This window comes from Molossus molossus, unplaced genomic scaffold (genome assembly GCF_014108415.1).
Source record: "Molossus molossus isolate mMolMol1 unplaced genomic scaffold, mMolMol1.p scaffold_m16_p_1, whole genome shotgun sequence".
NCBI lineage: Eukaryota > Metazoa > Chordata > Mammalia > Chiroptera > Molossidae > Molossus > Molossus molossus.
Window position 1 is genome coordinate 212,508,038 of NW_023425344.1, and position 12,924 is coordinate 212,520,961.

At 31.7% G+C, this 12,924-nt stretch overlaps 1 protein-coding gene across 2 annotated transcripts in view; it reads right to left on the reverse strand.

Moving 5' to 3' along the window:
- Window positions 1–813: 813 nt before the first annotated feature.
- EXOC5 (exocyst complex component 5) overlaps window positions 814–12,924 on the reverse strand; it is a 38,765-nt gene continuing 26,654 nt past the window's right edge. For both annotated transcript variants that reach the window (XM_036261454.1, XM_036261461.1), the window contains exons 13-18: window positions 11,877–11,985; window positions 7,712–7,832; window positions 5,896–5,982; window positions 3,817–3,925; window positions 3,405–3,620; window positions 814–2,780 (exon numbers count right to left, since the gene is read on the reverse strand). In XM_036261454.1, the coding sequence (XP_036117347.1) occupies window positions 2,592–2,780; window positions 3,405–3,620; window positions 3,817–3,925; window positions 5,896–5,982; window positions 7,712–7,832; window positions 11,877–11,985 (831 nt within the window). In that variant the 3' untranslated portion in view covers window positions 814–2,591. The remainder of the gene's footprint in view (window positions 2,781–3,404; window positions 3,621–3,816; window positions 3,926–5,895; window positions 5,983–7,711; window positions 7,833–11,876; window positions 11,986–12,924) is intronic.

The following is a 12,924-nucleotide window of genomic DNA, read 5'->3' on the forward strand; positions in this document are numbered from 1 at the left end:
TTATTTAATTATTCTTCGTAAGAAATATTTACCTATTCTGTCTTTTTTCAATATTGTAACTTATGGAAGCTAGACCACCCTCTTGAACTTGGGTTCTGCAGTTTACGCAAACATAATATACTCAAGTTTTAGAAAAATAATTTCCAGTGTTTTAGAGCATATTTTCACCTTCAAAGCATTACCTAAATATTGCCTGTTCACTTATGTGAAACTCCAGAAAATTGCAAAGATTATCCTTATTCAAATGTTGGCTAAAATTACTAATATACAAAGTTCCATTACTGCTACCTGAAATTTTACCATGTACATACAAAAAACATTTCACTCATTAATCATCCCTTTTGAGCCATAAATTTTGGGCAAAATTTTGTAGGGGCTGTGAATATCAAAAATACTTTAAAAATCAGAATATAAAAAATGTATGTTGCATTATATAACAACAAAAAATTTTTTTCTTAGAGAATCTGTTTAGGTGAAATTTCTAATCTTAGTTATATAGCAAAGTATTTTTCCATTAAAAAATAAAGTGAGAAGACCTATGTCATAAAAAATAAGAAACATCTTAAAAGTTTAAATAGATAAAGTAATTTATAAAATTCAGTATGGATGTCCTTAAATGTAAAAAATAAAGTGAAATTAAAAAAAAAAAACAATTGTAGGGAATTTGTTTATTGAGCATTAATGTTAGCACTTCTAAATTAAGTATTCACTTACGAGTTTTCTTTGTCACTGCCCTGTCAATGGACATAATAAAAAATATTGCACAGAATTCAAGCATGGAAATAATAATTAACAAAATAGGTATGTAACAAGAATATGCAATATATATAAAAAACCCAAACAAAATAATTTGAAGCGCTTCTCTGATTTGGAAGTCTTAAAATGTTCTTTCACGTTTTATTGGCGGTCCCCCACTTTTCTTTTTTTACAAATTGACACTGTATACAAAGAGTTCAAATGGCCAGTAAAACTACTGCTTTAAAATTGTTGGCTTTAAGTAACAGAGGTATAATTTGACTTCATATCAGAGCTTTCTAAAATGGCACTAGTACAAGCATATAACTTTCTCTAGTATCCAAATCCTGTCTGGCTCTCTCTTGGCTAAGGAACAGAAGACTAGACAGCCTTCTAAAACTGCCACAATTTCCTTCAATGCTTTAATAAAAGTTGGCATACTTCATTTCTCTTGCTTACCTTGTAACACTGGGCAAAACAGAAAATGAAGAAAATTCAGTCTAGACCTGAAAGTTTAGGTAAAGTGAATGAACATTCAGAAACCTTAAAAGAAAACCAGTTTTCCAAAATTAGGCCAAAAAGCCTACATTAAGAGAAAAAATGCCAGGAATGAGTTGAACATTAAAGTTTATCAGTACCTATAAGACTATGAACAACATAATGGAAACTGAAACACTACATACATATAGTTAAGAATGCATTCTCACAGAACAAGATGATAGAGTAATGGCCTTTCTAAATTTCCACTTGATGTTTAAAATTTTATAAGTGATTTATTATGTCATCATATTAAGCCAATTCAATTAACTACATTCAGTAGGAATTGCTTCAGAAATGCCTTGGAAAAGATAACAGAAACTATGGAATTGAAAACCAACTAACTTTGCAAAGCTTGTCTGCAGACTTAGGATATATGTTATCTATCAATTCCCAATTCCTCTTAAAATAGAAGACTATCTGCATATTTAGCCATCCCATCTTATTCCAGTTTAGCATTAAGATAGAAATATGAAAGTACTGCATTGTTGCTAAACACTGTCAATATTTCTCATACACACCATTTAGACTATACCTCACTTTTTTACTTCCCTTATAATATTAATATAATGAATAAATATGGTCTTTGTGTTATAAGGTCCTTCACCTTAGCTTAAGTGAAATATAAAATAAGGTAGTTTTATTACTTTCTTGCTAGCAATGACTTAAAATCTGTTTACCAAATAAGAAACAGTAAACTTTTAAGTATTTTTTTACCCAGAAAGCAGATATTCTGATCCATTCCTAATATCTACATAAAACATTTCATAACTTTAGTTTAGTGTATAATATTTTTCTTGAAATAGTATTATGGTTGTACCTCAGAAAATCCAATCAATCAATTACATAAATTATGCTCAACTGTTAATCTTTTGAAAGAGGCAAAAAGTTCTCTAGGAATACCTAAATTAACTTGACTAATAATCACCAGTGCTGAAAAGGTCATTAAAATTGATAAAACAAGATGGTGAAACTTCCCAATGGAATATGTTAAAGAACATGAATTGGAACACTGATAACATCTCATTTGCCTTCTGACACTAAGATTTTCCAGGATGAAAACTCTGACATGTAGTTTCACAGAATTTTAAACTTTTATGTTCAAGAAAGGTATTAAAAATCAACCCAAGGGGGGAGGGGGGAGGATATGCCTAGTAGAGTCCACATTTCAAAAAAAAAATTTCAAGGGTAAGTATGGCTGCTGTTTTTCCAAACAGTCATTTTTCCATAAAGTGTTGGCTACGTCATAAGAAATCTCCTGTGCTTTCTATCAACCAAGGCCTGTAGAAGTACAATACATTTCCCTTATAAATTCAACCTCAGCTGAAATGTCGGGCAAGGCGGGCAGATCTATAGTCAGCACGAAGTTGTACGAAGGAGTGAAGAATGTTCTTGTCCAAATTAGCAAGTTGTTCTCCTGAGCAGACTTGCTTTAAATTGTCTGGGGCAACTACCAGAAGATTGCAAAGTGCATGCAGAGTATCAAAAAGCTGTAATACCAATGGAATCTAAATTGAGATAAGAGAAGAAAAAACATTAAAATAATTTCTAGTTTTACAATTAGTTTGTAAAATCTTCTCACATATATAGCTGGTCAGAACTTACTAATGTGAGAGAGTTCGATATATTAGAATTTATAAAAGCTCAAGTGTTAAAACTCAAATATTTCAGTCATTACATAAATTTGACTATAATCTGAGAAGATACATATTTTGTCAACTTTCTTTAATAGTAACAATCTCATACTTTTGTGGACTAGAACTAGTTATTATTTAGCACTTTTCTTAAATAATTTAAAACTTAACCAAAAGTGATTTCAGAGAGATGTACAAGAAAGAACATATTTTGCTAATGTGTGACATATACAGCATTAGTAATGGAAGTTAACAAGGTCATTTGGACTGTGGAATAGAAATATGGCTTTGTCTAAAATAAAGCATGAAGCAAAAATGTGTTAATATTGAAAGTTTGATTAGAATAATACTTTTTCAGTTAGGAAATGTTACATTTCATTACAGTATCAACAAAAATTATAAACTTTTCACAAATGATAAGTCAGTACAGATTTTTAATGGTCTGACTTATTTATATTCTTGAGCCAATTTACAAATTTGGTATTTGTGAATACGTACCTTGAAGTCTTTGGCACACTTCCTATATTCAGCTACATCACAAATTGCTAACATGCCACCCATACAACTGTAGGAATATTGTTGAAGATGCTCATAAATAAGTCGATGAAAACGTACTCCAAATTCCATCAAAACTGTATCCACATTCTTCCCATCCATGGAATTTTTAATCTTCTCCACTTGTTTTCTTACATAAGCACAGACTTTTACACAGGCCTGTAAAATTTTTTCAACACTTAATTAGATAGAAATGTGTATCATGTTAGCTAAGGAGAAAATACATATAGTTTCTCATTAATCTCTAAGTATAAAAAGAAATTTAGACTATATAGTAAGATATACCAATAAAAATGTTAACAAAAGTATTAAGAAAGTAGATATTCTTACTAGCATATCAAATCATTTTACTCACATTAGTATACTGAATCAAAACATTGTTTTCATCTTCTGGCTTAAAATCTGTTTTCTTTTGTTCTGCAGCCAAAATATGCTTCATTTGTCCAATCATACAATTTAATGTCCTAGAGAATTGAGAACAGCATATATTTGATCCATTTAATTTATATTATTTGGACTAAATTGAATTGAAATTATTTAATTTGTTATCACCATAAAACTATTTTACTATTGGTAAGCTTTAGATTTTAGAAAAAATAAAATCTATGGCAAAGAATTCTCGGTTTTATTAGCTTTCTGCTCAAAACAGGGTAAAGATTCATTTGCCTAATACTTCATTTATACCTTTAAAATATTAGAAGTCTGTCACTAATTTATTTCCTTAACAACTATATATAAAGAATGCTTAGGAAAAGGGGAAGATAGAGGGCTTAAGAAGAATGGCTAAATTTGGAAGAACAGGTGAGAAGAACATGAGTTTCATAGTCTAAAGACAAGCAGGAGGCTGGGGACAAATGATACTGAACACCAAGCTGAAAAAGGAGAGCATGAGTTTATAACAACATCAATAATGTTTGAGTTAGGTGATATTCTCCAATAGTAATCAGCCACCTAGTTATGGGAATAAAAAAGATTACAGGATCCAGAGTTTAGGATCTTTAAGACAGTTACGGTTAAAGAAAATGGATTTTAGGGTAATTATGAGAATAATTATCGGACAGACCAAGCAATCTAAGCACAATAATTAATCAAGTAAAGCTAGGAAAAGAATAACAGATTAGCAAAAGATGAAGATATTAGAGGCTAGCGTTCCTACTAAGGTCAGAAAGCAGGTATATGGAGTTGGAAGAATAGGAGGTTGTAAGGAGAGAGTGATCATTCAGGTTCAAAGTTTTTGTTATCAATGATAACAAGGTCTAACGGGATATGAAAGAAGTTTTGTATATGTGTAATCTCATGTGGTCCAGACTAAAAACAAAGGGAGGGACCAGTTTCTAGGATTCTTCTAAGCATTTAGTTCTTCAGTAAACTAGTCTCAGTAATTCTGTAACATCCTTTTTATTCCAGTTTTATCCTTCAATTTGATTTTTCTTTTCCTTATTACCACATACTCTATGGTAGTTCTTGATCTTAGTGAGAGGATAACTGGGAGGTGACTTGCAAGTTTGTTAATACTAATAAAGTAAAAATTATTTATTTTTTAATAAAATAAAATGGATTCCAGGTTTTCTTTATAACAGCATGGTAACTAACTTGCATTCAAATATGTTTTCTTGAATAGAAGAGAAAGAAACAGAATTATAGTAAATAAAAAAAGTGCTCAAACCTAATACAATGGCTTTAGAATCTGAGTCCCAGCTCTACCAACGTTAACTGATACTGAGCAAATTATGTAATTTCTTTAAGCCTCCATTTCATTATCTGTAAAATAGAAAGATATTTCCTACCTAGTAAATGAAATAATACAGTTAAAGATCCTTTCACTGTGCCTGGCACATAACATATGCTTGATGCATGGTAGCTATTATAATCACCAATAAATATATGCCCATCATCATCTCAAAAGAAAAAAAATAGAGACCTACCGCCCTACACTATAAACAGGAAATTAATAACAATAAACATTACAAAATATTTTGAATGTAGAGTTTATGTTCACTTAGTGGAAGTTATTGTTAGAAAATTAGTATATTTATTCAAAGCATTTCAGACATATGCCTAAAAATTCTAAATGAAAATAAAACCTTCTTTTATATACCATTTTTAAGGACTTTGGAAAGAGACAAAAAAAAAAAGGCAGAGAGAGAGAGAGAGAGAGAGAGGAGTGGGGGGCTACAAAAAAGGTTTTTTAACTGAATCTGGTTTAAAAATAAATCTAAACATAGTGATTTCCAGAAATAATAAGATTAAGGATCCAATATAATTCTAATAATGATAAAAGCAACATGCAAAAATAAAGACAAATAAATGGTATAGCAAGATAGTGAAATTAAGAGAGACCCTTTTCTTTTCTGAAAATCATTTTTATGTTGCTATAATGGTGTTTTTATTATTTTTAGAAATGTAAGAGAAAAACGTAAAGCTAACAACTTGCCTATCAATGCCCGTATCCAATTTCATCTCCATTTGTTCAATTATTTCTTTTTTCTTCTGAAGGCATTCAGATAACTTAGGAGAAGAGCTATTGAATGTTTAAACAAAACAAAAACAAAATCACATTAGTTAGCCTTACAATTCTAAGTTTCTCATATTCATACATGTATTGCTATATACATTTATACACATGCATACAATATTTTAATATGGTCACAAATCCAAAAAACATTAAGTAGTAAAGTAATCACAGTTGATCTTGAACAACATGGGTTTGAACTGTATGGGTCCACTATATGTTTTTTCAATAAATATCGTATATGTATTTTCTCTTCTTCATTATTTTCTTAATAACATTTTTTCTCTTGCTTACTTTAATGTACAAATATAGTATATAATACATATAACATACAAAGTATGTGTTAATCTCTTTATCTTATCAGTAAGACTGCCGGTCAACAGTAGGCTATTAGTATAGTTAAGTTTTTGGGGAGTCAAAAGTTATACACAGCCTGACTGGTGTAGCTCAGTGGTTGAGCATCGACCCGTGCACCAAGAGGTTGCCAGTTCGATTCCCAGTCAGGGCACAGGCCCAGGTTGTGGGCCCAAAACCCAGTGAGGGGTGTGCAGGAGGCGGCCAATTGATGTTCTCTCTCATCAATGTTTCTATCTCTCTCTCCTTCTCCCTTCCTCTCTCTTTAAAATCAATAAAGAAAAAAAAAATTAAAAAAAAAAAAAAAAAGTTATACACAGATTTTTGACTGCAGGGGCGGGGTTGGGCATTGACATCCATAACCCACATTGTTCAAGGGTCAACTGTATTTAGTATTCATTAGAATAGTTACACTAGGAAAACTTAACCAGTTAATACAGAAAAGGAAGATTTAAATGTTACTTTAATCTCTGAGAAGACATCCCTTAAGAATATAAAAATGTGATTTTGAAATTTTGAAATTATTTGGTTTTCTTGTTACAATAGTAAGAAAAGTCAAAGACTATCACCAGAGTTTTAAAAACATAGTAAATTATACTAATTAAAATTTGGAGACTAACAGTTGTATTTAGCTTTCTTACATTAAAAAAAAACAAAAAAAACTTAACAGTCACATTTGTCCTCTGAATGCTACATAAATATCAAACCCCCCCCAAATAATAAGGACTACTCTTCCCTAATAGTTATGTGAATTCTTTGCTATAGAATTATAGCATTATAACTCTTGAAAAAGTAAATTTCCTTTCAAAGTGTGATTCAGAGATCACAAGTGATTTTTATCTTTAAGATTTTTTCTGGACAAATTTCTTGGCATATCAATGTTTATAGCAAAATGTCTGGAATTTTATCTTTATATGAATAGTTTTCCTCTTTAATAATAATGGTAGTACACATACAGTTTTATATGTTAACATGTTAACAAATACACTACTTAATTTAATCCTCATGTGCTTTAAAAAGTCCACATAAATTGATAGGAAGATATAAACCAAACCTTACTTAATGCCTCGTCAAAATCTATCCTATTAATCTTATAAAATTTGTTTTGTATGTCTTTATATTACAACAAATGGGTACACCCTGTAAGTCCTCTTTCACATCAGATATAGGTTGATGACAGATTCAATCTTTTCAAATAAACCAAAATTAACACCACAGAAGAAAGAAAAAATAGGAGCAAGGAAGAAAAAGGACTTTTACTTTTTATTTCACACTTTCCTGTCTTTTTTGATGTTATTATGAACATGTATTACTTTTAATATTTAACAAAAAATATGTAGAATATTTTAATATTTATTGAACTACTAATGAAAATTTGACTAACCTTATTAGTGGCATGAGGTGGTCATTAAACTGCTTGTCAAAAAGATGAAAAATAGTATTGGCCTGCTGCACAACATCCAAAAAATAGAGATTTGCATTCCGAGAATCTGAAGAAGGAATTCCTAAAGTTGGAAGGTATGTATATGTTAGAATCATACTTTAAGAAGTTCGTCTTGACAAAAGAAAATGGAATGTGGTTTTATATATACAATATGAATAAAAGTAACTGCTGTTTTAATAAATTAACAATGATTTTTGTGGAAAGAAAAGTAAAATTAAACTTGTTAACGTAACAAAATTCATCCAAAGTTTTTATGGCCAGATTTTCACCATCTACTCAGTCTTCATTATTTGCTGAGATAAACTAAAAAATAAATCAATAAATGCATCATTTTAAGCTATACCTTTTCCCACTCTCTTGTGTCCAATGATTCACCTGAGCCATGAACACACTCTACCATTTGTCTTATAGCTAGGCTTCTTCATCTTTAATAACAGTTAAAATAATTTTTTTATTAGCTTCATGGTTCAAATCTCCTTATCTTTTATGCCATAGCAACATACTTACACTTACTTATTTCATTCACCATATTCTCCACTACTGCCTCAAAAATATTCATTCTCCTCACTCTCTACAAAATAAATTCTCAATGTTCAGCATGGCATTCAAGCTGCTCCACACTCTGGCCCAAAAAAAGACAGCTGACTGTTACGAATTTCAATTCCCTTTTTTTTTTTTGTAATAGAGTAATAAATAAACTCTAAGGTCCCTAACCCTAGATACTTATATTTCTAGGGAACAGACTGACAGCTGCCAGAGAGGAAGGGGATTAGGGGCTGGGTGAAAAAGGTGAAGGGATTAAGCAAAGAAAAAAAAAAAACAGGAAAGAAACTCATAGACACAGACCACTAAGACAACAGTCTGGAGATTACCAGAGGGAAAGATGTGGGGTGGGGGTAGAGGGAGGTAGAAGAGGGTCAAGAGGAGATAAATGGTGATGGAAGGAGACTTGACTTGGGGTGCTGAACACACAATACAATATACAGATGATGTATTACAGAACTGTATACCTGAAACCTATACAATTTTACTAACCATTGTCACCCCAATAAATTCAATTTTTTAAAAAAGTATAATATCCGAAATATACTGTATTACCTAAGAGCAAATAAAGCTCTGGAAAAAATTGTCTGATGGAAAAGTAAATGAATAAATGGCATAAGGGGCTAGAAAAATATTTGCAGAAAATGAGAAAATAAAAATCTAATACTTAGAATTCTTTCTAGGTATTTTCAAAGTTTTAAAAATGAAAATCAAAGGTATTTTATTTTCCCACAAAAGACAAAATCACCCATTGGTAAGATAATTAAAGACCCCAACACAAATTTACAAGAGAAAAAAGTAAAGTCAATACACACGTAGGAAATGCTAATTCTTGCTATTAATGAACAACATGAAAACTAAGGCAATATGTATACTTATTTTTAACCACCAAATTATCGAAGTTTTTAACAAAAGAATATTCAGTGATATGTGAAAAACTGGTACAGTCATACATACCAGTAGTAGTATAAATTAGTGGAGGAAAAAACCCTTTACAAATAGTTTATATGTATAGAAATTGTAAAAATTTGTAACACACTTTGATCTGTTCATATCACTTCTGGAATTTTATCCAAAGAAAATAATTCAAAATAAGGAAAACACTTTAAGCTCTACAATGTTCACTGTAGCATTATGTATATTACTCAATTGCTGAAGAGATGCCATATGTCTAATAATAGGGATGGTTAACTTATATAATATATACATATGACAGAATTTTATACAATCACTACAAATAATAGCTGTAAGAACTAACTAAAAAGATACATAGAAAATATTTACAAACATAAGGAACATTCTTATCCTACTAGGAAATTTTCTAAGCCCTTCCAAATTGCAAATAATGGTATTAAAATGAAGATGCTAGAGTTCCACACTAGCTAAATAACACATCCTTCATTCTATATGGATTCTTTTCTTCACTATCTTTTTAAATATTTGTATCTTTAAGGTATTATTATCCTAATACAAATTACCACATTTTTAAGTCATCTGCAAATGGCAAATGTTAAATATTTGATGTCAGGAGTCAGCTATAATAAAGAAACAAACAAACAACAACAAAAAAGCAGGATACAAATGCTTATCTACATCCTGAGAGCAACTATATAAACAGTGGCTAATAATAAACCACAAGGTTACTAAATTATGGGCAATTTTGCTTAAATATTAGAAACTTTATGGAATAATGTTATATATAGTCAATAAATACTTTTTGAGTGCCTGCTATGCACTTTCTAGGTGCTAGACTATAATGGTGAATAAGACACACAAGATTCCTACCCACAAGAGTTTATATGTTGTTCCTTTTACTTAAAATACTCATTCTCCAAATAGCTCTCTGGTATATGTCTCCTCAGACAGGCCTTCTCTCACTCTCCTTTCTATAAAAGCCCTCTGCCCCTGAATTCCCCATCCCATCTCCCCATTCTATTCCCTGCCTGTCCCTTACTCAATTTTATTTTTCTTCCTAGTCATTTGTCTACCTTTCCCACAAGAATATAAGCTGCATGATGCAGAAGTAGGCACTTAATAAGTATGTGCTGAATGAATGAATTTTGGTGAATGGAAGCATACATTAACAGGTGAAAATTTCATTGTGATAAGTGCTATGAAAAAAGTTAATCCAGCCCTGGCCAGTTTGGCTCAGCGGTTAGAGCGTCGGCCTGCGGTCTGGAGAGACCCGGGTTCGGTTCCCGCTAAGGGCACGTACTTCGGTTGCAGTTTGTCCCCGGCCCTGGTTGGTCGTGCGGGTGGCAGCCACTCGATGTGTCCCTTCATGTCGATGTTTCTCTCTCTCTCTCCCTTCCTCACTCTCCCTCCCACTCTATCTGTACAAAAAATGGAAAAATATCCTCGGGTGAGGATAAAAAAAAAAAAAAAAAAAGTTAATCCAATGATGAAATGAGTAACTAGGCTGGGAGAGGAGGACTACTTTACCTAGGGTGATAAGCAAAGGCCTCTATGAGAATGTGACATCTTATTTGAGATAATAAGAAAGTTAAAAAGCCAGACATGAGAAGAGCTGAAGGGAAATAATTTGGGGGATGGGGAAACAACAAAGTGCCATGAGCCTGAGTGAAAAAAAAAAAAGAATGAAGGCCAGAATGGCTAGGATAAAGAAGGGAAATGCAATGTGAGATGAGGATGAATACATATGAGGAAACCAGATTAAAAAGCCAAGCTTCTATAAAGAGTTTGTTGTTGTTTTCCCCTTAAGAGTAATAAGAAGTCACTAAAGGGTCTGAAACAAAAAAAAATTAACTGTTACACGGAGTCAGTAACTTGGAGAGGCAAGAATGAATACAGGGTAACAAGTTAGAAACAGAGATAGTGTTTAAATTACAGTGGTATCAGTGGAGATGGAAAAAAGTAGGTTAATTTGAATTATGATTGGACATATACAGGGTTGATGAAAAAAGAATTATAGCAACTCCTGTTTGTGACTTGAACAACCGATAAATAGCTATGCTTTTTAAAGACACAGGGAAAAATGGAAGAGGAACAGATTTAGGGTGACATAAAGAGTTTCATTTGGGACATGTTAAATTTGAGATGTACACTGAACATATGGAGAAGTCAAGGAAGCAACTGGATTAACAGGAGTAGAATTTAGAGAAGTAATTAATATCCTATTAATACCAGTAAACCCAAAAGACCAAAAGCAAAAGAAAAATTTTATTATGAATCTAATCCTTTTCACAGTTATTTTGGAATATTTCCCTTTCATTACTCAGTTGCTTCAACCAGAATTACTGTTATCTTCATTTTTATTCCCCTGACATTTTATAACTTACAGCATTGTACTACATTTTACTATATATTATAGTGACTTACGTAGTTTACCCTGCCCTGCTTGATGTAAGCAATGTGAGAGAACTGTGTCTTTGTACAGCTTTCGGCATCTGACAAATCCTTGCATTACAGAAGCTCAAAAGGTATTATTCATTGCACTGAACTGAATTAGACATACAGAGTTGAATATATGTAAAATATGCATATAGTTTAACCAAGCAGGATCAAAGAAACTTAACACAAATTATAATACAAATATACTTACCAGCAAGTCCTGTTTCCAAAGCATAATCAATATGCTCAATACATAAAAATTCCACAAGAATGGTAAAAATTCTAAAGGCATTCCTTGGTAGATCAGAAGGGTCAGAGAGCTTTAAAAACAAAAACCAAATACATCATTCCTCGAGCCTACCTTTAAAAAAAAGGCAACTTTCTTTTTTTTAGCAATCAACTTTGTATAAGACATAATCTGTATCAAAATAATAACCTACACCTTTTTCTCCCCACCTCCAGCACCTCTCTGAGATATATATATATAATGCTCCATATTTACCTTCAAGTTTCCTGGCTCAGACTAGACTAGATCAATGTTTTTCTGACCTGTACTGTAATCCATTAGTGGGTTGTGATAAAAGAAGGGAGAGAAAACCAATAGAAAATAAAATATAATAAAATCCCTCTTAATGTGCATAGTAAAACCAAATATAGTTTCATAAAAACACACACACACACACACACACATATATTCTGGGCTGCCATAGAAACTGCATTTATTATTGTGAGGCATGGTCAAAGAAGTTTCGGAGCCACCAACTGAACAAAGGCTATTCTAGTAATACTAAGAACAAAAAGTACTCTTTATTTTATTGGGGGTGTGATGGGGAAACAATAAATTGATGCACTGTAAAATATGAATCAAATCCCAGCTTTATCACTTCCTAGTTGAGTGAACCCTCAAGATGTTATTTAACCCTACAAAGCCTCAATTTATTCATTTGTAAGGTGGGAATGATATGAATTGTACTTATATTCTAGTCTTGAGGTAAGAATAAAATATAAAAATGCATGTAAAGTACTTTTAGCATAGTACTTAGCACAAAGTAAGCCCACAATAAATGTTCATTTTGATATTGCTGCTGCTGCTGATTAACTATTCAGTAAAATAATTATTAGTAGTTATGCTGAGAAAATAAAAGGTCTCTTAAAGTTAGAAAATTACCTCTCAACTTCAGACAACCTAGTTTTTAAAATGCACAAAAATACACCAAAGAATATATACAGGGCTCAGCAAAAGTAGGTCTACAGTGGTG